We start from the raw sequence: 23,440 nt of genomic DNA on the forward strand, positions 1-23,440 counted from the left end.
TTTTTGACCGGACGATCTTCCACAAAAGCATGTGCATGGGACGAACACTGGGCTCTGTATTAGTTCTGGGCGAACTGTACTCTGCGGAATGGAGTTGATGTCAAACAACGGAAAAAAATCAAAGGGAAAGCACCTACATCCGTCAAACACTACTTTTGTCATTGCATGCGTGATATTGTATTTTTGAATCTAAACAGTGACTTGATTGTGATTATATAATTGTCTACCCTAGTTTCGTCAAGTGCAGTTGATAAACTGCAAGTTGGCATTGCCAAATATTTCGGATGCAGCAACCGTTATCTTTTGTTCGCAATCGTATACTTTAATTATCTTCCTCAATTGAACTTCCGTTTAACCCAAGCTTTCAATCAATGAGGGGTCCGAAAACGCTGCCCGCCGGATATTCGATGTCAGTGCACGTGACCTACTAGCGCCCGGTTGTTCCCTGGAAGTTCGGCAAAGTCATCAAACAATCAAATCAAGATCAACCTCTCAGCCCTCTAGACATTGCAACCTTCCTCAAAATGGCGACTGTAAGTTCAATTCATCCTGGGCGCGTGTGACTGATCGCAGATGCTGTCGACTTTTCCCCCGATCCCGATCCCGCGCCTCTACGTCCCACGATATCATGAGCTAATTTTCCCCTTCTCCGACAGCGAAGCGCAGCTCTCAAGCTTGACTGGACCAAGGTCACCAGCTCCCTCGGTCTCCGTGGCCAGACCGTTGCCTCCCTCCAGGCCTTCAAGAAGCGCAACGAGGACGTCCGCCGCAAGGTCCAGCAGCTCCAGGAGCAACCCACCACCGTCGATTTCTCCCAGTACCGATCCGTCCTCAAGAACCAGGCCATCATCGATGAGATCGAGAAGCGTTTCAACGCCTTCAAGCCCGTTACCTACGATGTTAGCCGACAGCTGAAGGCCATTGACGCCTTCGAGGCTGAGGCCGTCAAGAACGCCGAAGCCACCAAGCAGGCCGTCGACCTCGAGCTCAAGGACCTCGCCGCTACCCTCAAGAACATCGAGGAGGCCCGACCATTCGAGGACCTCACTGTCGTACGTATCACCATATTAGAGACCATTGGACCGATTCTCACATTGCATAGGATGAGGTTGCTGCCGCCGAGAAGTCTATCGACGAGAAGACCGACCAGCTCGTTTCCAAGGGCCGATGGATGGTGCCAGGCTACAAGGTACGTTATAGAGGTTATATTATATATAACAGTACTAACACCCACTGCAGGAGAAGTTTGGCGACTTGGCTATGGTTTAGACGAATTGCGACGTTCCCTTTCCGCCTTCGCGTTGTGTACTCTAGCATTGTAGACAAGAGAGAACTGGGGTCCAACCCCAGATTTTCCTCATACCCAAACATCTACAGAATTTCCTCTGTGCTTCATAATATCTTATTCTCTAAACGGGTCAGTTTAGACTGGTGTCTAAAGGTAGCATAGTGTTGAGAACATGTCCAATGCCTAGAGCAACGTTACGTTTCAAAATGAGTGTTGTCAAGTGAAAACTGGTCATCCGTCCTAAAGCCTTTGCTAAGCGCCTTTGCTTTTCTGTCCCTGAAATTGAGTACGACCAAAGTGCCTATCTAGTAGGCAATCTTATGGAGTTTATAGCATTTAACCTGGACTAGCAAGAACTAATATCGTCTCTGATTACAACAAGCAAGCCGTAATATCTATCTGCTTGCATTTATTTGCCAAGTGTAACCACTAAAACCGAATTAACCTCGAAAACATAAACCCTCTTCTAATGCCTTTCGTCACTAATACCTCTACTGCTCCGACATAAAGAAATAAGAGCGCATCAATGGCAAAGGACTGTATCAAGTATTTCTGCACGTAGCGACTCATGTTGTCTGGGTCAGTGTTTTGTGTTTTCTTTATACAATTAGCGTACCCTACATCTTATAACCGCATGTCTCCTGATCGATACACCATCATACATATCTCAACTCAAGATACTAAGATAGGGCAGCGAGGTTCTAGTTCCTTTGACCTATTTTTGAAGCGCAATATTAATCTGACTTAGTCTGCAATTGAGATTGAAACGGTATAATAGAATCGCTATCCTAGTCATGGTCATGCTGTCTGCTCCAAAGGTACACTCAGGGAAATCAGAGCTCCCCGAATCGAAGCATTCTCTAGATATATTGGTATTGCATTCTTTATTGAAGATGTTCGTCTATGAATGGTCTCTTTTAGGTAAATTTGTGTCACGTGTGGAAGTTCATTGTTTTAGCCTAATTGTAGTCGCGTATCACTTACATGGTTACACCACAATACCCCTCGTGTGAATATACTCGGTACCGATACTTTAGCCATAGGCACAACGTTCTACTCTTAGAAATCATGAGTTTTCCTGATCCTGAGCTTGTAAGCTATGTCTTCGAGAAAGCTCCTCCCCTAGAACCTGCTTGGTTAGAACACGAGGATGAAGTGAAGAAGAAGGGCCCTCCTCAGACATTCAATACTACCCAGGAGAGACAACCAGTCTATGCTCGAGAGTGCCGTGCTCTTTACGAACAAATGACTGCACCTGGGGTTCGAGACTACGATTTATCTCAGGGATTCATCAAGAAGGAGCTTACGGTGTCCTCATCCGTGGATGGCCACCTAATTCACATTCTTCAACTAGAACTTGAGGAGAATGAGACTCATGAACCAGAGGTTATAGTTATCTTCTTTCATGGAGGAGGCCTAAAAGTCGGCGAGGCAGATAGCGAAGAGCTTTCGTGTCGGCATATCGTCAAGTCGGCGGTGACCAAGGTCCGTCTATACTCGGTAGGCTATCGTTTGCTGCCCCAGAATCCAGCCAAGATATGCCTTTCAGATTGTCTGGACGCGTTCAGAGCACTGCACGAACCAGGTGTGAGGATAATTGTTGCTGGGAGCTCAAGTGGTGGGCAGATGGCATCTACGGTAGCTCAATCGGTCCCTCAAGGATCGATACATGGTCTGCTATTAAGGTGTCCTGTTACAGCTGATAGAGCCAGTGGCGAAGAATTCGTGCCTGAGAAACTGCGCCCATACCACACAAGTGTATCTCCCACTTTCATCACCTCTCTGAATGGATACCTGAATCGGGATATGCCAAGGGATGGCCTTGAGAAACTGCCTTTGGAGGCTACCGCAGCGGAGTTGAAGGGACATCCTCGGACATGGATCCAACTCACCTCCAACGACACTCTTTATTCGGATGGGCTGTGCTATGGGATGCTCCTCAGAGAGGCAGAAGTCGAAGTCAAACTGCAGGTTGAGGTTGGGTGGCCACATACTTTCTGGCTCAAAGCTCCTCACTTGGACTTTGCTCTGGCGTGTGAAAAGCATATGACGGAAGGCTTCAATTGGCTTGTCACTTCAAAATAGTACACGGTAGAATTGAGAGCAACTATGTTGAACGATAGCTATCATATAGTAAGCATATAGTGCTAATTTTCAGGAGCGACACGAATGAAGAGATCGTTCAAGTCGGCGCACGCCTCACTCAGGTTTTCCGTTCAGCGGAGGCTATAACTCGCAAAACTGCATACCAGGTATTCCCACAGACTGTTAGTTAGCAATGGAAATAGATATGACAGATAGAAACACAACCCCAGACTCGGTGCAGTGAATAAAGATGTTCAGGTTTTCGGCTTTGGCATGGCGAGGCTGCCATATCTTTTAAAGGGCTTGAGCATATCTATATGGCTAAGGAAGAATAGCTGATGTTAGAATTTTCGGTACGAGTTTAACATAACCGAACTCACTGGCATCTTGCTAGCAAAGTGTATATGCTGGACATGGTGACTACTGAGGCAGACAAGTCTTACAGGCCAATCACATGCAATTGGTAATTTGTATATGTCGGTCATAAGATCGTCAAAATCATTGTGTATGCTTCGGACAAACGAAAACTTTCAGTTCTACAAGACAACGCCAAGGTCAAACCTGCAAGTGCTCTTGTATCCAGCCAAAAAGTCGATGGGGGAGGTTCTCCATGAGACACCAGTTGACCCCGAACTCCAGCGTCTGTATTCCTAACTTGGTCAAACGAGACTGTTCAAGTCTTGATTCTTTTTTTTGTATTATTTCTTGTTGCTTCACACTTCCTTCAAGGCTTCGCGTACTGAGCAGTCCACTCCTTGGCGGTTGCGATGGCCGCCTGCTCGTCCTCCTTCCAGCTCTTGGCAACATCGGCAGCGAGGGGATCGTCGGGGTTAGGGGCACCGAGAAGAGCTTGGATCGAGAGAAGGATGGTTCGGATCTGGAGGGCGGGAGACCAGTTGTCTGGAAGATTTGTCAGCCGGGTTGCCTCTGAACATTATGCCTCGATATGGAACCCACTCTTAAGAACGTCAAGACAGATGCGGCCAAGCTTATCAACGTTGGGGTGGAAGATCTTAGTAAGAAATCTGATCTTGGGAGGTGTCATGGGGTAGTCGTCGGGTAGGAAGAGCTCAAGGTTGAAGACACCGCCTGGACATGTGGTTAAAGTTGAACGAGATGATCTGTATCGACGGAAAACGTACCCTCGTAAGGAGACTGGGCAGGGCCGTGGATTTGAACATCGAAGTATCGGAGGTTGTCCTCGTGAGGGACGGCACTGATTCCTGGAACACTATATCGCGAGCGGTGTTAGGATGCGATTTGAGGGCGCAAGACAGGGCACTTGTGTCTGGGACGGATAACCTACGGTTCAGCCATGAGCCTTTCTGTCTCTTTAATGATACGCTTCGGAAGAGCCATTTTGGAATACTGATGCAAGCTGAGCAAATGTGCGCGAGGTTTGACTTTTGTAGATTTTGGTATCGGTATCGTATCGTGTCGTCGTAGTCTTTGTGTCTGTGACAAGTGAAGGGTCGTGGTTAAGATGAAGTTGAATCCTTGAAATAAGGCGGGCACTTAAACTACTAAGGTTGGCATGCACTATTCCGTAAGGTGCTGCTTGGGTCACGGCGGGGCAAAGATAGAAGGGATCAAGTAGAATCGAGGGGCAATAAACAGCAGGGTCTCTTGAGATACCTACTAAGGTATGGCAAACACAAAAAAAGACTGGGTAGCGTTTATAGAAGGATATGTAACAACTCTAATTGTATGGATTATAAAAGTGCCTAAGAAATAGACGCATAAAAGAAATATAATTTAATAGGCTAGTAGGTGCCTCATCACTCACTTACCTTATGATGCCTTTTCTTCGGCTCTGTGCCATACAAAAAGAGTCCCACGACATGCCCGATACAGAAAGGTTGCTGTTTCGTCAGGTGCTAACTACTCTGTAGACCTAGGCCAATTAATAACGGTGGGGATGTACCTTCACACGTCAAACAGTAAGGGTGGTACTTGTACAACGTCGTAACGCGCTTTGACCATCTCCTTTCGGCAACCACTGGAACGCGAGCTTCACTAACCAACTTCATGAACATCACCTTGTATAAACAACTTCGCATTCACAATAGCCTTCAACAGGCCCTTTTTCGGGGTTTGCTCTCTAATAAGAGCTCTCTGTTCGTTCTTTCTCTCACAGATAATGACATGATCAGAAGTTTCTTCGTGGCAAATCGCCGTATACTACATTCCTGCCTCATACGAGTAATGACATGAGGCACGTCGTGATAGTCTTTCCAAATATCCGTTACCATGCCGTCATTCGACCAACTTGCTGATGCCCCTAAGAAGGGCAAGGTGATAAAGTCTGCCTATGACAGCGAGAGCTTCGAATCTGATGGTACTATTCATGTTGACGGTCTGGTCGGTTCAGCCACTATCTCTCCTGCAGGACGAGATGTCGCATTAGCTTCGTAAGTTAGAAACATAACCACATGTGCACACATCTAACTATCCGTAAAAAGGCCTGATGGGCTCGCAATCATAGACCTTGATTCGCCATATAGCCCTCCTCGACGGTTGAGAACTCACGGTCTTCCTTGGCTCGTCGTGGATGTTCAATGGTCCCCTTTTGCTGCTCGCGATTACTGGATCGTCTCGGCCGCCAACCATCGCGCTCTTGTGTGGAATCTAAATCGCAGAGAAGACTCTAGCTCAGGCGCGATCGAGCACTCGCTGCAAGGCCACAGCCGCGCCATCACTGATGTCAACTGGTCTGCTCATCATCCCGACCTCTTGTCAACTTGCTCAGTAGATGGCTATATCCACGCATGGGACCTCCGAAGACCACGCCAGCCCGTTCTTACCTTCTGCGATTGGACTGCCGGTGCATCACAAGTCAAGTACAATCGTCAGGCATCACACATACTTGCTTCAGCCCATGATCGATGGCTGCATATCTGGGACGAACGTCGCTCTTCCGAGCCTCTTAAATCTATAAAGGCCCATAAATCCAAAATTTACGGTCTAGATTGGAACCGCTCAGACCCAAAATCCATTGTTTCTTGTTCCATCGATAAGAGAATCAACTTCTGGGATTATACTGCTGAGGAACCCTTACAGCACACCATTGAAACTGGCTTCCCAGTATGGAGAGCTCGTCACACTCCCTTTGGGCACGGTCTCTTGGCCATACCCCAAAACGAACCAGGCGATCTATATCTATATGACACACGTTTCAAACCAGAATCAAAGTTGACAACTCAGCCAATTGATGTTTGGCCTGGACACGGAGACCACAAAGCAAAGGAGTTCCTGTGGAGATGCCGTGGTGGTATAACTGACGATGGCAAAGATAACCGTGAATTCCAGCTCGTCTCCTGGGGCACAGACAACGAACTAAAGCTGCAATGTATTGATCCCAAGGCTTTTGCTGCCATTGGACACAAGCGAGGCATACCGGCAGATCCGGCCATTAGTCTCACACGAAAGGGTGCTACATATAAAACGTTCCGTACAGTGGACGAGACGGCAGACCGTGATCGAAAATCTGCTACCATGAGTGATCACCGCCCTGGGACCAATTATCACAAACAAAGTGCACTAACGCTGGGCATGCGATCGGGAACGACCCAGAGTCATCGTGCGGCGGTGGCATGGCGAGGCCCTTCGATGAAGGCCAAGGTTCCTGGAAGGGCTGTCGACCGCAATCAGTCACAGATAGGATGGATGAAAGGAATCGCCATGACCAAGAGAAAGGCGTCGACAAGCGTCAAACGACACCTGTCGAAAGACTCGGGTATTTTCGGACACGGGTATCCTGACGACGAATGGGCTGAACCCGACACTATCCAAGAAGAACTTCTGCGTATTAGCCACCAGCTCCCCAAAGTGAAGTGGGATAATATCAATATGGACAATATGACCCTGAATGCTTCGTTGAACGGACCATGGGGAACTGACGGAGACACCATCTTCATCAAGGTCCGCATTGATATACCGATCGGTTACCCCAAGACCAAGGCACCAAAGTTCTTCGTTGAAAAGTCGTCCTTCATGCCCGCGGAAACTCACAAGAAGATCGATCGTGAAATTCACCAACTAGCGGACCAGTTTTTGCAAAGAAAACAGAACTGTCTTGAGGTTGCCTTTACGTATCTCCTAGGAGAGGTTGATCTTGAAAGCAGCACAACCTTCTTCAAGAATGTCAGGGACCTTGATGATGAGCTTGATGGTCTGGCTGATGAGAGCTCAAGTGAGTCTGACGAAGACATACCCGCGGGCGGTTCAGCATCCATGTCTCAAGAACTCCCACCACACAACGAACTTGATACTGCACTTGCGCCTCCAAACAGGACTATCGTGCCACCGCCACCTAGAACGTGCGGTGCTAGATTCTCTCATAATGGACGGCTAGTCTGCTTCTTCCCTTCCAAAGAGGAAAAGGCCAGAGCTCTTTTCACAACTACAATGGATGCTTACAGGGAGCGTCCAAAAGGGGAACCCTTCTTTGCTGGTTTTGGCAGAATCGCACATGATCTCAGCCCCCGGCAGCGATTCATGGCAGAAGACACTTCTGCGTCCAGTGGAGATTCTGACTCCTCTGCTTCAGGATCCTCCTCTTCCTCCTCGTCTTCAAGTGATTCAGAGTCTACATCAATGCACAAGATAAGTCTATGGTATCACCCAAGTCGTCAGTTTAGGAAAACTTGGAGCGAGGATAGGTCGATACGGTCCAGCGGCGGTGGCACAGGTGTTGGCACTGGCACTGGTACGGGAACAAGTCGCCGTCGGCCCGGTCGGCCAAAGAACCTCATATCGATACATGATTTCCGTGCTCTTCATCCCTCGAAGGAGGAGTTTGCGCGCGAGTACGCAATATTTGGAGATGGAGCTGAAGTGTGTGAGCACAATGCAAAGGTCGCTGAGAAGTACAACGCCCGTGATCTTGTTGATGTCTGGCGATATCTCGCTTTATTATTGAACAAGGGCGTGCCACTTGAGGTTCTTTCACACAATCAGCGTCGTGACTCCATCTTGGTGATCGCTCACGATGTGGTCTCAAGATGCAATGCCAATTCTTCTCCTCACGATTCACTCTGGGACAGGCATGAAGGTGCACTGTCAGGCAGAGTGAAATGGGGCAAGCACCCTTTAGCCCGCGATTTCATTATGGATCTGTTTGCATATTTTGAAAAGATTGCGGACATTCAGATGTTGGCAATGCTTTCATGCATATTTAGCGAGTCCACTGCTGCGGACAGTGTGGCATATTTTGAGTCGCATTTACCTCAGCCCGATACTCCCCTTCCTATGAAAGCCCCAGCATTCTCTCTGGACTACTTTCCAACAGATGCCTCGCTCTGGAACATCGGCGGTCGCAGTTATACAAACTCGGCCATCACCACACCAATGACAGTACATACTCCTGTCCACTATGCTGGATCGCAAGCATCCGATGATGGCATGTGGGCTGGAGATGCAGCATCAAACTCATACTCTTGTGGAGAAACACCACCAAACAGATTCAAAGGATATCTCGGAGATGTTGAGGCGCCACCTAGCGTATCGACATCCCCAAACACTCGTTTCTTGAATCGAGCCAACTCCGGATTGGCGTCTGCTTTTGCAGCCAACCTTCCGCGCTCGTTCGTAGGAGTGAGCTCTTCTTCTCCCCCGAATCATGGGAGAAAGAAACCAAGCCCTGCTGAAACATATCTTAGCAGTTTGGCTCCGGGCAACGTCACATGGAGTGCTTCTACTGCCATGGACTCCAATGGCGGCAGAACTTCATTAGATGATGATGAGTTTCGTAGGGACGAGTTCCTACCTCTTGTTCCTACAAAGATTTGTGTCACTATGGAAGATCAAACGCAGTTTGACGATGATGGCTGGTTGAATATACCATTACTCGAATCCAGTCAGGCGGATGCTCATGCTCGCTACCGATATGCGTATGCTGAGATGCTGCAAATGTGGAATCAACCTCTTGCTAGACTTGAGATCATGAAGTTCAACTCGCTCAAGGAGGATATGACTGGCGGACACATCGATGACAATTTCCACGATTCAGCCACTGGTCATGATGGCAAGAATCATGGAAATCACGCCAATTCGTCTCCCATTGCTATGGGCAAGAAGGATCAACTTCAAGCTTTGCTTGCATCGGGCCGTGGTTTGGATGTTACAGGCATGTGTCGTATACATGAGATCCAATTGGAGCCTCTTCGATACACGTCTAGTGACCCCAAGGTTGGTGGCGCTGTGGGCACATGTGATCGTTGCCACCAGACCCAGAGTCAGCTCACATGTGTGTATTGTCTTGAGCCAGTGGATGCTCTGTTCCCCCCTTGCTTAGCCTGCGGCTGTGCTAGCCATGAAGCATGTCTGGCAGAGTGGCATGCTGCTGGCGAGACGCAATGTCCTGCGGGCGATGAATGTAATTGCGTGGAGGAGGCTGCAGACGGTCAAGTCGAGTCATGGGCAGCGTTACAGGGTGCCATGCTCAAAGGACAAAGACATATGATGATGCTGCCTGGCCCGGCTATGGGAGATAGTGATGATGACGTTAAGGTGACTCGCGACTGGGAAAGGGTAGAGCCTGCTGTTCCGTCGCGAATGCAAGGGTTTTCCGCCGCCAGCATCAGTCTTGGTAACAGACTGAGGAAATCAGCGGGAGAGTGGTCAAGGGCTTCAAGTTTAAGACGAGGTGATCGGAGGAACATGATGTAATATCTTCATAGAAACATCAACCCACGTGTGTCGGATGCATAGTTTATAGAATATTTGCCATATATGTCTTTACTATTATAGCGTTGATGTTTACAAAGATAGATGAGATAGAACTCTATTGCTCGTAACTTGACTACTATAACTCAATTAAAAGGAATGCTTAGCATCACAATAAAAGAGCAATGACGGATATGTCTTTCTGCGAGGAATCGTGTGCCGAAAACCACTAACCAGCCGCAAGTATCAAAAGAATGGAGGTACGACAGACACCGATAAACCAGCCTCGAATCGAAGTTCATTGCACGTATGGCGTACTCTAACTGCTACTTTGGCATTCAGAAGAAAACAAAGTATATATTAAATAGTAAATAAGAACAATATACCTTGGTATGCCCTAACATAGTGGGTACTAATTTGCCGCCTCTGGATCAGAGCCTTGTATAAGAATGCTCTGATTTACGCGGTATATCATGAACATTCGATGCTTTCGTGAGAATCGAGATAGTTCATTACATCGTGAGCTCGTTCCGTGCTCCAACTCTGCTGCTCCCCCTTTACCAGTGTCGTAGCCATCGCCCGCAATGAACCCTTCTTAGTCGGGTTCTTTGAGCATAGCAGTGTGTCGGAGAATACTGTCTTAGCCTCAACATGCTATCCAGCTCTTGCTTTCAATTCAACTGTCTGCTGCGTCTAACCTCCCTCCCACCTTCGCTCCAGGCTTCGCGATGTAGATTGAAGGTTAGGATTCTCTCTATGGCAACCCATCTCAACTCATCCGCATGGATCTGATCGCCCGTTTCTTCTTTTGCCCGCAAGGGAAAGATTCGTACCCATTGCTGACCATCATCGGGAGCTTCGTATTTTCCATCGAGAAAGACAACCTTGGATACGATTTTCGTGCGTCCCCGGTTGAGTTCGTGACAATCTTCTTTCCCGCAACGGCCTTCGTAGAGAACAGCATGCGAATCAGGGTCGCTGAGGTCTAGCGATGCCATCTCGATGATCTCGTCCTCTACCCAGTACCTGAATTGCTTTGCCAGCTCTTTGAGCCGACATTCGTATGTCGCTTGCTTGTTCACCGGGATCTGCCAGCGTGGATCGATTTCTCCCACCTTCACAACCCATAGTTCATCCAGGTTAGGGAACCAGCATCGGTCAAACTCGACTCTCCCAAAGTCTCCCGGTCGATTAAAGCACATAGATAGGTAGACGGAGTAGTGATGAGGCATCTGTACCCGGCCATCATCGGGGAAACAATCCCAGAAAGCCATCCGTTTGACCCGGGGCGCCAGTTCATCTAGATACTGGTCTGTTGCTTGGTCCGAGATCTTATGGTCGCAAACAAGAATATCCTTAGAAAAATCCAAGAACGATCCGCGACCTATTGGCTCATACCCTAGTCGAGTTTCATCTCGCGCTTCGGTGTTGACTTGTGTAACAGTTGGTAACGGACAAGACCCATTCCCTTGGGCTAGATCACCGTATAAAACGATGCGAGGCTCATTGGCCCGCGACCATATCTTCAGGCGAAGTTCGGGAGGCAAAGAAGTGAAGCTGGTTGTGGATGAAGTTGATAGGTCCCAATAAGGCATGGTTTCAGAGTCGTATACTGAAAACGAGGACATGTTTACCATGATGAACGGAGGATGCAACCTCCAGAGAAGACAGTTTGACGGAGATCATTGAGGTTTATAACCAACCAAGAGGTACGTACGTATGTATGAGCAGCGGTTTGGATCCCACCCACGTCGGGTATATAGTGCCAAATGCTAGCACAGGGGTTCTCACGAGGACAGACGGAAACGGTGTCATACCTACATGTTGGGGGGGCCATGACCGTTTGCGGCATATCCGGGGCGGGAAAAATAGTTGATCCTCGTGAAGCCATCGTCAGACGTGATGCTTGTACAATGTCACTGTTTACTAAAACTGGGATGGTTCACCGACACCGCCTTAGAGCGGTTCGATAGCAGCATGGTACATGGTGGATTTGGCTCCCTCAGCCAGCCTACCAATGAGGCTGCTCTCCAAGGGAGGGAATGGTGATGAGACCGGGGTGAGCCGCAGATGGTGCAAGACGTCTAGTGGACGATCACACTTTATCGAGCATTTCGCGCTTCTCGTTCGCCTGTCTGTCTTGTAAAAAGCAAAGCTAGCCAGCGACGCACCGCGCCGGGCCTTTTTCCCGGTCGTCTGCGATCTCGTCAAACACGCTCACTAATCTTCTTTTCTTTCCGAGCCATGTTAATATTGCAGATAGTATCATATCCAGTAACAGTCGAGCGGTCAGCAGAAAAGTTGACGGAACGCATCGGTCCAAGACTTAAAATATGTCGCTATTTCAGGGTGAGTGTTGGTGAGCTGTCTTGGTCGATGGTCTGATGCGAGTTGAGCCGTGATATATTATCCCAGTCATGCGTCAGAAACCTGCGGGCGAGGCCGATGCAATGCTAAAGCCAGAGAACATCAGGTTGTAGCTCAGTACAGGGTGCAATTCACTGTCACGTTGGGAGGTGACCGCTTATGATACTGCACTGTACAGGACAATATCGCACTAGGGATGCCGATTGTCCAGCATCGGTCTGTGGAGCGGTTATCCGGGAACGTGGGTCTATTAAAGCGTACAGATGATTGCTTTCAGCTCAGTATGCATGGGAGAAGAGAAGTGGATATGACTCGCTGGCTCCCGTCTAACCTTGATTCTGGAACTTGCTTGCCAAGCCGAAGCGAGGCGTTCCAGTTGGGCTGTATTCTCTGTGTTGTTATCAATGCACAGTACTTAGACTCGAATCACATACTCAGGGTTGGACCCGGGGGTTTGGGTGGTTAAAGTGAGGCGGGAGGGCTTGAACCTGCAAGGGATATCGGGTAACCCCGTGTGGAGTCTGTAAAGTTGAGGCGGGAGAGTACGCGATTGGTGTGCCAGTGTAATGGTTCTGGGTCCAGCCAACATGAATGTATGTATTTATCCAAGTCGGGGCGTGATTGGCCGTGAGATCTGACCCTGAGCGACAGTAACATTGGGACTGTTTCGCATGCTCATGATTTGCCATCACGGTAATCAACCTCGTCGCTTAAGATGCATCAGCAGGTGCAAACGAGTGGCTGATCTGGATCCCAAGACCACGTTTTCTCCAAATTGGACCTGTCAAGATCGGGAACTGGGCTAAACGTCCGAGGGACAGACTATCTATCTGGTCAAGATGCGCCCGTGGTCTTATGAGTGTGACAAAAAGATAGGCTTGCATTATGATTGCCTACAGTGCTTATTATGCAAGCCATAACAAGCCATCTTCCTTGATTTGAATGAGACAGACAGGAGGAGGATTGATCCCAGGCGAGAAGACGGCGGCGGTGGTGTGCTGGATATTAGAATGACTATTGGATTTGTGGTCGAGCGGCTGGATTTGAAACATCGGTGTGCATAGCAACAATGTGGTCACTTTCGGTACCCAATCTCGTCAAGAGTTCTTTGATATAGCCGCCAACGATGCAGTTTCTTGAGTGATTAACTCTCGAGTGTTGGACTGGATTGTCTTGTGAAAGTCAAGATGTAGCAACTGTGAGTTGATGGTGTAGGGTAGTCTGAAAGCTTCGTTAGGTCGTTTGCAAGGAATGGAATATGTGTTGATCCACAAGGTGGTTGGAGCATCTCAGTATGGAACTCAGTGCAATCAATAGCTCCTAAGGAAGGTGGTGCTGGAATAAGACAGGAAATAAGGGAGATAAACCTGCCTGATTGAGGTTTTTGCGTCCTGCAGTCCAAACAGGAAGCTGCTGTATGGGAGTCCATGCATCGCAGGACACCTACCCCACTTGCCAACAGGTTCCATGTAGGCAGGTCTTGCTTGTGTTTAACATCATGCAATGAGGAAACACGCATATTTATCACCAACATCCAAGTGTGAACGTGATACAATCAAAGGCACATCCCGCCCATATATTGAATGTCAGAGCGGAGAGCTTTTAGCTTCCTAAGTACGGATACCTGCAGCAGAACGCGCTTAGATCAATTAATTAATCCGATCCATTCCATGATGGGAAACGCTGCAACACGATCTCCAAGCCCACTAGCCCTTAATGACACCGACCCACTCATGACAACTGTCAATGTCAATTGGCATCATTGCCAATCTCAGACGCAATCCCGAACTTCACACCAGAGTCTTGGTCCAGCTCCAGGTCCTAGCACAAGTCCAAGCCGACATCCCGGACACATTCAATGCCTTCTCGATAGAATGCCATCCCCTACCGATGACGAGACGCCATTCCCCTCGTTAGACCGTTCTACCCTCCATGGGTTTGGCCGTTCGCATCTTTCCCCTGACGATGCCTTCGTTTCGCCTCCTCGAGGCCCACGAGGCCGCAGCAGAAGACGTAAACGTCCATGGAAGAAGCTGATGTGGGTGAAGCAGTCGTGTATGTATACGCTTGGTGCCCCCGAGGAGACAGACTAGCTAATAAACCGATCCAAGATCCTGATAATTATACCGACCAAGCGACCTTTCTCGAAAACCTACAGCGCAACCCTCGCCTCAAGCCGTACGACTTCTGGCCTCTTGTCGCCGATTCCACCGTCATACTGCAGCATGTATGCTCTGTCATCATATTCGTTGTCTGTTTTGTTGGCATAAACCAGGACCGCGTGTCTCCTGTTGCCGTTACAAGCTGGAGCAGCTTTGCGACATTCGTGGGGTGGATCTTGTGGGAACGTTGGCTATCCGAAATCGAGGAACCTGACGACCCGAGTCTGGGCGTGGCGGCGAATGTTATGGGGAGGGCCGGCCGCACTGGAAGTTTGAGACGGCCAACCCGTACAGGAAGCATCCGACGTCCAACTCCGCTCCGGATCGAATCGGCACCATCCACTGCCGCGCCATCTGCTACTCCTTCGGCAGCAAGCTCGACGACCAACCTACATGCGCCTAATACGATGCATCGAGCGAAGTCAGCTTCGAATACGTCCTTGTTCAGTGGTATCGCCCACACTCCACGAGCGAGTCAGGAACATCTCCCTGAACTACCCCCTCCACTCCTGCCAGAAGAGAACAGATATAGACAGAGGATGGAAACTATTAAATCCGCGATCCTTATCTACTGCACGTTGCTTGGACTCAGTCCAATACTCAAATCACTCACACGATCGACATCGAGCGACAGTATTTGGGCCATGTCCTTCTGGCTTCTCGCCATCAACATCTTTTTCTTCGACTATTCAGGCGGCGTAGGTGCCAAGTTCCCAGCGTCCTTGTCTACCAATGCCGCTCTGATGGCATCAACTGTACTGGCCAGCCGGCTACCTTCTACTAAACAGGTGTTTAGTCTGACCCTTTTCAGCATTCAGGTATTTGGATTGTTCCCAGTGTTTCGACGCTATGTACGACACCGCAGCTGGCGTTTTCATATACTCTCAGCTATTTTACTGGTGTTGGGAGCAGGCTTTGGGGTTGGACTTATACTGGGGGATGTTGTAGGCACGGATGGATGGCCGTGGAAGAGCGGACTGGTGGGTATGATCGTTGGAGTAGTGATTGCTATACTAGGTACAGGAGGTTGCAGTTGGTGGCTGATCGGGCTTCAGAAGTACAAGAACGAAATACGAGGGCCATGGGATGCAGCAAGACCTATCATCATGAACCGACCTCGATGGGATGATGATTCATGACAGGATAGACAGAATTTGATTATAGACAGCGTATCTCGAATTTGAACACAGACGTAGACATACCGCGATTACGATAATATAGGCACGCTTGCAGCGTCAAATTCCCTTTTCGGAGTTTAGTTGTACAAGCAATTGCCATGTCATTTCAGTTTTCAACAAAGAATCTTGGCAAAATCTTAGCGCTAGGCCAAGCCTTTGTTCTGCAACACACGGAGCAACGCTCTAGAAATTGATAATATGGGGAAAATCGTGGAGATACGGAAAGGGAAAATGGTAGTGCCAGTTCTCCGTGCCCGAATCGTCTAAGCAGAGAGCTAATTGGCTTCAAGTAGAGTTTGAGGGCTGAGAGAATTTGTTGTTGGGTACGAATATGCGGTTCTATCACCTATCATTACGTGGTCACAGTATGTGCTTGCAGCATGTTTGATCTGGGATACATTACTCTGTACAACAATTATAATTATTGTTGGACGAGTATAGATGTGCACTGTTGCGTGGGACAGCATGAGAAGCGTCTGCTGTGTCATGGTGACTCGACCATGCCACCATTGGATGTTGCTCGGGATACGAGATGCACCTTGGATGTGATGCTGATCTGACGCTGCACGGGTACATGCCATGACGTTGAAGGCCCAATATCCAGTCAGAGTGGAAAGTAATAACCGCCAAAAAAGAAACAATTTGTTTGAAGAATTGGGTTGTTTTATTTCGTGGAGTTGCAGTTTACGTTGTCGATCTCAACCAGACATCAACACCTACCCGAATTGGAAATCAACTTCCACCAATAGTACGAGAATAGTCCAAGTCTGCTACTGATCTCCAAAGGGAGAGGGCAACCCAGAAGAGGGAGGCCCTGAGAGGGGGCAACTCCTTAGAGAATCATACACACCTCAAGCCATAAAAGTCCTAGCGAGGGACATTGACGCGTAAGTGTCTATGTCTGTTGGGGGCTTTGCTACCTCTACATCACAACGCAGACGCAGGCGTACTATGTCGACGCATACGCATGCAGGGAGAGAAGGAGGGGTATAAGCTGACGTTGATTAGTAGTAGGCACTGGGCAGTTGCAGAGAGGGATGCGATCATCTGCCGCAGGCATTCAATGCAATTGCAGTTAAGCTCACTGCCACTACTAAGGTATTGCCAGCCTTGTCAATGTTGAATACCTATCTGCTTACCTCCCCACTAACTACTAACTACAGCTAGGTATCTACCATCTTTGTAGCGGCTGAGTTGAGAATAGGTAAGGTGAAGCATGTCATCAATCCATGGCGCTTGATCCTCTCTTCTCTAACTGATTGCGGCGGTTATCTGTTGGTTCTATCAAGGTAATCGAAGAGTAAACAAAGGCAACAGGGGGCTGGTGTTTTATTGATTCTGCAGTAGCAACGGGAAACCTTGTCCATAGCAAGTTAAGGTTATTCCAAGATGACTTGTCCAGGTTTGTCCAGAATGTTTTTGTGTGAGGTTGTCCGGGGCAATAAATCTTTTAGCCTTCTGTCCCCTCAGCAGTAACACGATTTTAGCCTCCCGCCTCCCTTCCCCTCCTGTTAAAACACTCAATACAGATGCATCTGCAATAGGTGCATACCAAAAAAAAAACGCCATGGCGCAGCCCTCGAAACGGACGGCAACCGGCACAAAATGAGAAGATTACTATCTCGAGGTTGATAACCTAAGTTAAAACTCAAATCATGTCCCGAGAAGCAATACCGAGCACATAATTGCGTCTGAAAAAAGGCGCTGCCATAACAATAGAGTTGCTGGAATATCGAGCCATGGTACATGATAATTCCGGGAGTTGTTATACTGCCACCTTGGCGACAGAGGATAACCTGACGGACAGGCCATCAGAAACTCTGAAGAGCAGTAGTAAAAACTTGATTGGCTGTGTCCAAAGTTCCAAAAAGTCAACCACGGGCGGGCAGGGAAGGCTGCCAGGGGTTCGTTTAGTCTAGTTCAATCCGTCCAGTCCAGTCAAGTCTAGGGGCAAAAAAGAAACGACTAAAAAAGCATCGAATCGAATCCATCAATAGCCTGTATTCGTAGACGGGCGACCAGCCACTCTTTACCTAGAACAGGTATGGCATGGAGGCTTCGGAAACTTAGCCTGCGTCGACTATTGCAGCCAGTCTATTCGATACTTCTCTTGATAGGTATGATGCATTCCTATAAAGAGGCAAAGCTGACCTCCCTGGTTCATGTCTTGCCTCTTATCATATCCAGTCAACCCGCTTTCGTTAATAAGAGTCACTCTTGTTGCTTTCAGACCATTTGAAGCCCACTCGCTATTTAAAACACATCAATCGTTCAAGTAAACTACCTACCTACCTCCTAATCAACATACCTCAACCAAAATGAAGGCTGCTCTCTTCATCGCTGCTGCCGGCCTCGCTGTCGCTCAGGATCTCAGTGGCCAACCCGAGTGTGCTGTAAGTCCCCCACATTGTATGTTTATTTTATGGACACCAACTAACCTCTACAGCTCAAATGTCTTAAGGAATTCATCCCCAAGGCCGGTTGCGAGCTCGACGATACCGCATGCCAATGCGAGTCCTCGTTCCAAACCAAGCTCGCTCCCATCATCACACCCTGCTTGACCGAATCATGCCAGGTTGAAGACCTCCTCAAGGCTCAGCAGGCTGCTGTCGACGCCTGCAAGGCCTACGCCGCCACCGCTGGCGCCGGCTCCACCACTGTCGCTCCCACCGAGAGTCTCGGCTCTGTCACCGTCAGCATCGACACCTCCATCACTGGCTCTGCTAGCGTTCCCGCCATCTTCTCAAGCATCCCTGATGAGAAGCCCATTCCTCCTGTTACTCCCCGTCCCGGTAACGGAACAATGACCAAGACCATGACAGAGGGAGGTGGATCCGGAGGAGGCGCTGTCACACCCACTGGTACTTCCGGCGGCGGCGGCAGCACCGGTGGTGCCAGCAGCGTTCCTACCGACGCTGGTGCTGCTGCCGTTGGCCCTGCCATGGGTCTTCTCGCCATTTTCGCCGCTGCCATTGCTCTGTAAGAGCTCCTAGATACTGGATGTTTGTACATAATGCAACATTACCATGGAACAATTTGGGAAAGCTACTAAGCTGGAGTTATTGCGAAGGAATTCACGATATGATGTTCTATTGAAGGTTTAAGTCTTTCGGAAACACAACAATTTGCCATTCACAGCAATAGGAAAACTAGTAATAGATATATAGCATCTAATAATAAACAAGTATAAGAAAACTCTATTTATATTCCTGTGAGAATAATGTACGGCCTAGGTGTAGCTTCCGCTTTTGTCCAGACATACTTGAGCTAATTGTCCGGTCCTTTTCAAGTCAACATCGATGAGCCACGGCAGCTGTACTGGTCGATATCTGATACTCATGATCGCCGCATTCACAAATAACGTCTGCTTGCCTGGAACTACCTGAGTGTCGCCTCGAGTCAAGTCAAGCTGAATAGTTCTTTGCTTACTCATTTCAATGAGTTTCTCCCTCGTCATTTGGGCCGTCTCTTTGTCCTGTGTCACCCGGTTCGGTCGCAGCCCTTTAAGCCCAAGCTGTCGTGACCGATCTTGATCGATTTCGTTACCATCCCAGGTTACATGATGCATTCCCCATGCTTCGTGGATATGCCCAAAGCAATGAATCTTGGGTTTCGCACGGGCAACGGCCGCAAGAAGTTCTGGGCATCCAGCGTGGGTACCCGTCATACCCGCAAAGTCGAGGATACCTTGAGGAGGGCCATGAGTCACTGCCACGTCCATTCCTGAAGGGATATCAAAGTCATGGCCGTTGTCGTACTGGAAAGCCCAGCCACCGTATGCAGGAGTCCAGGGACTTGCATACATCTTCAGCAATGCGCCGTTTGCCAAGGTAAACTCGTGAACACCCTCTGTCAAATACTTAACACCGTCTTTTTCAGCTTCTCGAACAATTTCTTTGACCTTGTCTAGGGTCTCCTCTGGTCCACCATACTTGTTGGTCCAATAATCGTCATCAAGTGCAGTGTCGTGGTTACCCGCAATAGCCAACTTCAAGGGTGCTTTAAGAGATCGCAAGACGGAGAACGTCTGCTCGAACTCGGGGATAGTCGTGCGTTTTGTAAGATCACCGCAGTGAATTACAACATCCGCTTCCGGTAAAGGATGCCTCCAACCTGTAATCACTTTCGTGACATCCTCCTGGTTTAGTTCATCTTCAGTACTAGGACTCTTTTTGTTTTTGGGCTTCGGCTTGGATCCATGCGTGTCCGATATGATAAGAATACGAGTTTTGACGTGTTTCGATGTCGCGGTAGAAGACATATTGCTGGAGGTTTGTGTTTGTTTGGTATTATATAATGGCGGTACTGCGGCGAGGTTAGATGTCGAATATATGGTCGAAAGCTAAGATGCTTACATCTGAATGTCTGCACTTGACCAAGACGTATCGATAATATATGATGGTATGTCGAGTGTGATTCTCTAAGGTTTAATGATGCTGATAAGTTGTAGATGGGGACTAAGATGTAAGTTGACCCATCACCTGCCAGGTATGTAGGTGCCTGATCGGTAACAAAAATAACTTGGACTCTAAGCTTTAGAATCTAAAAAGAAATAATCTAGGCTTGTGGTCTTAACATAAACTGACATGCTTCCAGCGGTCAACTTTTTGATACTCGGTAAGTATGAGGCCCTGGCTACTGGGTGCAGAAAAAAATGGCCTCCTAAGTCTTAGTGTATAAAAATAAGTAGTCTAAGAACCATAACCTAAGGGGCATAAAATGACCTACTAATTTTGTCTTTTATGCTTTCAGCGGTCAATTTTTCTGATACCCTGCGGCCTGGGGAGTTCAGGCTGACGTCGATGGTGCAGAGTGGGCCGACAGCATACTAAGATTCCTAGTATACAGGCCCTTAGACTCCAACATCAAACACACACCTCCAACTAATCCACCTTTTGCGCATCGCCATCCACGAGCGCGACCAGCCTACCTTAACATTCCGTCTTCTTTCGAGCCAACAAATACCTTTGAACATGGCAGAAGAAGCATCTCAAGATGTCTCAATGGGATCACCTCCCCCCGCGCCTACTCAAACAGACCAGGAGCCCAAATATGGTGGCTACTCACGATTCGAGATTGAACTCGAGGTTCGCCCTGCTTCTCTCCCAGCTCAGTATAGTTATAACTAAAACCCGCTTCACGTAGTTTGTTCAATCTCTGGCGAACCCAGCCTACCTCAACCACCTCGCATCCCAGAAGCTCCTTAACCAGCCCGCCTTTATCGCATACCTTGCCTACCTTCGGTATTGGAGCAAGCCGCCGTATCTTAAATACCTGACATACCCTGGCCCGACACTACGACATCTTGAGCTCCTTCAGCAGGAAACATTCCGACAACAGATTATTAGCCCTGATGTAGTAAGGGCACTGATGGAGGAGGGCATGAAAGCCTCCGTCGACTGGCACCGCGACAACTGAAATGGTCCTATTGAGTCGGAACGCTACGCGCAGCAAAACAAGACACGAACTTCATACATGATACCCAGGCGTCAGGCAATAATGTTGAAATACTTGATATTTCGAAGCAAAAGCGGAAAAATTGCCGTGGCAAGAAGAAATAATATCAGCCTATGTACCAACACTGCTTAGCAATGATGAATTGGCACTGCAGGCATTATTCTTGACTAAACTGTTTTAAAAAAGACAAGCATTTAATGATCCGACTCCAATTCTCCTCGCATACAAAGAACAACCCATCGACTCGCAACTCAAAGAAAGTCCTTTGAGCTCAGTTTTCTCTCCACCGGTTACCACAGGACATGCACTTGAAAAAGCTGGTCATAGGCTCATCAGCACTGCGAATCTGGACCTGGAAGAAGGCGGCTTCCTCGCCATCGCATCCATCGGCGGGGCACTGAGCAGGACCCTTCTGCGCATTGTCCCAGGCGCCGGGACCGCCAAAGACGTCTTCTCTCTCGACACGCTCGTATAATCGTCGCGAAAATACAGGCTCGGTAATGTGATGTTCGAAGGGGCAGGTGCGGCACTCGAGTCGATTGGTCCGCGTGTTGGTGAGGGAGACAGTGAGAATGTTTGCGCAATGGGGGCAGACTGGAGGTTGACGTTGGTTAGCTTGGAACGTGCATATCGATTTGGGGTTGGAGAGTCTTACAGAGCAACATGGCAGCGGTTTTAAATGTGCGCGTAGAATAGTTGAATATGTATCCAATCTATAGGGAGGATACTCTCTCGGGTTTGGCAGTGGTCGTTGAGGTAATCGCGTTGTTGAGTACTAAGGCAAACTCGGAGTATGACTTTTTTTTCATTTTGCCGACGATAATGAGGCTCCATGAAGACGAGCGGGTACTGCGGGATGCTTATTCCATTTCTGGATACGGTACAGTGCTGGTGGGCCCTCATCGCTCAGGCGGCTGTTTGCTGTTTTAGCGCCATTCCCCGCCATTTCCGCCTTGAGAGAGTTCATAGGTTAGTACATTCAGGCGTCTGTCTCAGCATCAGCCCTCCACTCTCGTCGGGCAGCCCCTCCAAACACGCCTGACGAAACACTTCAAGCAGGATCAAAACTGTACCTGATTTTAGGTGGTCTTGTCCATACCTCTTTTACTGCCACCTCCTTTAACCCTGAACGGCACGAAAACCGCTTACACATATTACGGCTCCTTGTTCTTGAACCTTTACCAAATCTTCAAAACCGGCTATCGTCATCGTCGACTTTGGTCAATTTATACCCCGCTCCCGCAACAACAATTTGATAACCAGGGACCTTAACATGGCCGGAGACGAAGAACACGATGTAAGTCATGCCATTTTACCATGGTCAAACTCATGAGGACCTCATACTCATACGTTCTCTATCATTAGGGCGCTTCCGTCCAGGAAATCTTGATCGAAGCATGCCGCCGCAACAACGTTGAGCTACTCGACGAATGCCTAGAGTCAAAGACCGACGCCGAAATCTCAAAGCTCCTCAACGAGACCAAAACCGTCATGGGCAACCATCTCTACCATGAAGCTGCCTCTCGCGGAAACTGTGCGCTTCACATACATACAACTCATGAGATCCAAACGAGCTAACCCCCACCGCTCTTAGACGAAATCATCGACCACCTCCTCGACCAGCCCGAATTCGAGTGCGATCCTGTAAACATCCGGGAAGGCGACACACCACTTCACACTGTCATCAGATGGATAAACTCGGAGCCTCCTGCCCAGCGACCTTTCGGTAACGCCCTCGTCGAGATGATGCTCGAGGCCGGTTCCAACACCCGAGTCAAGAACAAGGCCCGCCTCACCCCATACCAGCTTGTCGACCCCACCAACACAGAACTCCGCGAGCTCATCCAGAAGCACGAATATGCGAACCAAAATGCAGGAGATTTCATCACCGTAAACAACTCGGGTAGCCAGGGTGCTGTGCTTGATGTTCCGGACGAGAGTGACGATGATGCTGAGTTTAGTGGCAGTGATGACGAGGAGCGTGCTGAATGGGAGAGGAGACGGAAGGAGAAACAGCGCAAATAGACAAGCGATATACGACGCTTATAAATCATTCAAATAGAGGTTGCTTCTCATAAGAAGAAGCGGATCAACATATGGGCAGGCATATAGCATTGAATATCAGAGCGATAGAACCAAGGTAGCTTACGCAAAGGTGCAAGAATAAGTATTTCTTATCTAAGGTTATCGAAAATAAGGGGTATAAGCCTTCTAATACAGGGATGGTATCAATTCCT

The 23,440-nt window shown here is 48.6% G+C and overlaps 11 protein-coding genes across 11 annotated transcripts; 7 read left to right on the forward strand and 4 right to left on the reverse strand.

Annotated features, from left to right (window-relative positions):
• Positions 1-524: 524 nt before the first annotated feature.
• FSST1_009369 (F1F0 ATP synthase subunit d) lies at positions 525-1,269 on the forward strand (the record flags this gene model as incomplete). Its single annotated transcript, XM_083226335.1, has 4 exons — positions 525-533; positions 657-1,052; positions 1,103-1,189; positions 1,240-1,269. The coding sequence occupies 4 exons, from the start codon at positions 525-527 to the stop codon at positions 1,267-1,269; spliced, it is 522 nt and encodes a 173-aa protein (XP_083085330.1).
• A 1,087-nt stretch (positions 1,270-2,356) lies between these two features.
• FSST1_009370 (Alpha/Beta hydrolase protein) lies at positions 2,357-3,373 on the forward strand (the record flags this gene model as incomplete). Its single annotated transcript, XM_083226337.1, has 1 exon — positions 2,357-3,373. One exon carries the CDS (start codon positions 2,357-2,359, stop codon positions 3,371-3,373), a length of 1,017 nt encoding a protein of 338 aa, XP_083085331.1.
• A 724-nt stretch (positions 3,374-4,097) lies between these two features.
• On the reverse strand, positions 4,098-4,732 carry FSST1_009371 (E2 ubiquitin-conjugating protein UBC13; the record flags this gene model as incomplete). The annotated part of the gene is made up of 4 exons (XM_083226338.1): positions 4,098-4,273; positions 4,331-4,462; positions 4,516-4,604; positions 4,680-4,732. The coding sequence occupies 4 exons, from the start codon at positions 4,730-4,732 to the stop codon at positions 4,098-4,100; spliced, it is 450 nt and encodes a 149-aa protein (XP_083085332.1).
• An 891-nt stretch (positions 4,733-5,623) lies between these two features.
• On the forward strand, positions 5,624-10,042 carry FSST1_009372 (uncharacterized protein; the record flags this gene model as incomplete). Its single annotated transcript, XM_083226339.1, has 2 exons — positions 5,624-5,784; positions 5,836-10,042. 2 exons carry the CDS (start codon positions 5,624-5,626, stop codon positions 10,040-10,042), a joined length of 4,368 nt encoding a protein of 1,455 aa, XP_083085333.1.
• A 668-nt stretch (positions 10,043-10,710) lies between these two features.
• Positions 10,711-11,676, reverse strand: FSST1_009373 (2EXR domain-containing protein; the record flags this gene model as incomplete). Its single annotated transcript, XM_083223893.1, has 1 exon — positions 10,711-11,676. One exon carries the CDS (start codon positions 11,674-11,676, stop codon positions 10,711-10,713), a length of 966 nt encoding a protein of 321 aa, XP_083085334.1.
• Positions 11,677-14,076: 2,400 nt separating this feature from the next.
• Positions 14,077-15,707, forward strand: FSST1_009374 (phosphatidylinositol N-acetylglucosaminyltransferase; the record flags this gene model as incomplete). The annotated part of the gene is made up of 2 exons (XM_083226340.1): positions 14,077-14,461; positions 14,518-15,707. 2 exons carry the CDS (start codon positions 14,077-14,079, stop codon positions 15,705-15,707), a joined length of 1,575 nt encoding a protein of 524 aa, XP_083085335.1.
• A 2,357-nt stretch (positions 15,708-18,064) lies between these two features.
• FSST1_009375 (CFEM domain-containing protein) lies at positions 18,065-18,729 on the forward strand (the record flags this gene model as incomplete). The annotated part of the gene is made up of 2 exons (XM_083226341.1): positions 18,065-18,139; positions 18,193-18,729. 2 exons carry the CDS (start codon positions 18,065-18,067, stop codon positions 18,727-18,729), a joined length of 612 nt encoding a protein of 203 aa, XP_083085336.1.
• A 246-nt stretch (positions 18,730-18,975) lies between these two features.
• Positions 18,976-20,007, reverse strand: FSST1_009376 (Metallo-dependent phosphatase-like protein; the record flags this gene model as incomplete). The annotated part of the gene is made up of 1 exon (XM_083226342.1): positions 18,976-20,007. The coding sequence occupies one exon, from the start codon at positions 20,005-20,007 to the stop codon at positions 18,976-18,978; it is 1,032 nt and encodes a 343-aa protein (XP_083085337.1).
• Positions 20,008-20,719: 712 nt separating this feature from the next.
• FSST1_009377 (mediator complex subunit SOH1) lies at positions 20,720-21,164 on the forward strand (the record flags this gene model as incomplete). The annotated part of the gene is made up of 2 exons (XM_083226343.1): positions 20,720-20,833; positions 20,892-21,164. 2 exons carry the CDS (start codon positions 20,720-20,722, stop codon positions 21,162-21,164), a joined length of 387 nt encoding a protein of 128 aa, XP_083085338.1.
• Positions 21,165-21,474: 310 nt separating this feature from the next.
• Positions 21,475-21,868, reverse strand: FSST1_009378 (DNA-directed RNA polymerase III core subunit RPC11; the record flags this gene model as incomplete). The annotated part of the gene is made up of 2 exons (XM_083226344.1): positions 21,475-21,797; positions 21,859-21,868. The coding sequence occupies 2 exons, from the start codon at positions 21,866-21,868 to the stop codon at positions 21,475-21,477; spliced, it is 333 nt and encodes a 110-aa protein (XP_083085339.1).
• A 608-nt stretch (positions 21,869-22,476) lies between these two features.
• FSST1_009379 (uncharacterized protein) lies at positions 22,477-23,228 on the forward strand (the record flags this gene model as incomplete). Its single annotated transcript, XM_083226345.1, has 3 exons — positions 22,477-22,500; positions 22,569-22,737; positions 22,798-23,228. The coding sequence occupies 3 exons, from the start codon at positions 22,477-22,479 to the stop codon at positions 23,226-23,228; spliced, it is 624 nt and encodes a 207-aa protein (XP_083085340.1).
• Positions 23,229-23,440: the final 212 nt, after the last annotated feature.

Source organism: Fusarium sambucinum, chromosome II (genome assembly GCF_050947815.1).
Source record: "Fusarium sambucinum isolate potato_lamoka chromosome II, whole genome shotgun sequence".
Taxonomy (NCBI): domain Eukaryota; kingdom Fungi; phylum Ascomycota; class Sordariomycetes; order Hypocreales; family Nectriaceae; genus Fusarium; species Fusarium sambucinum.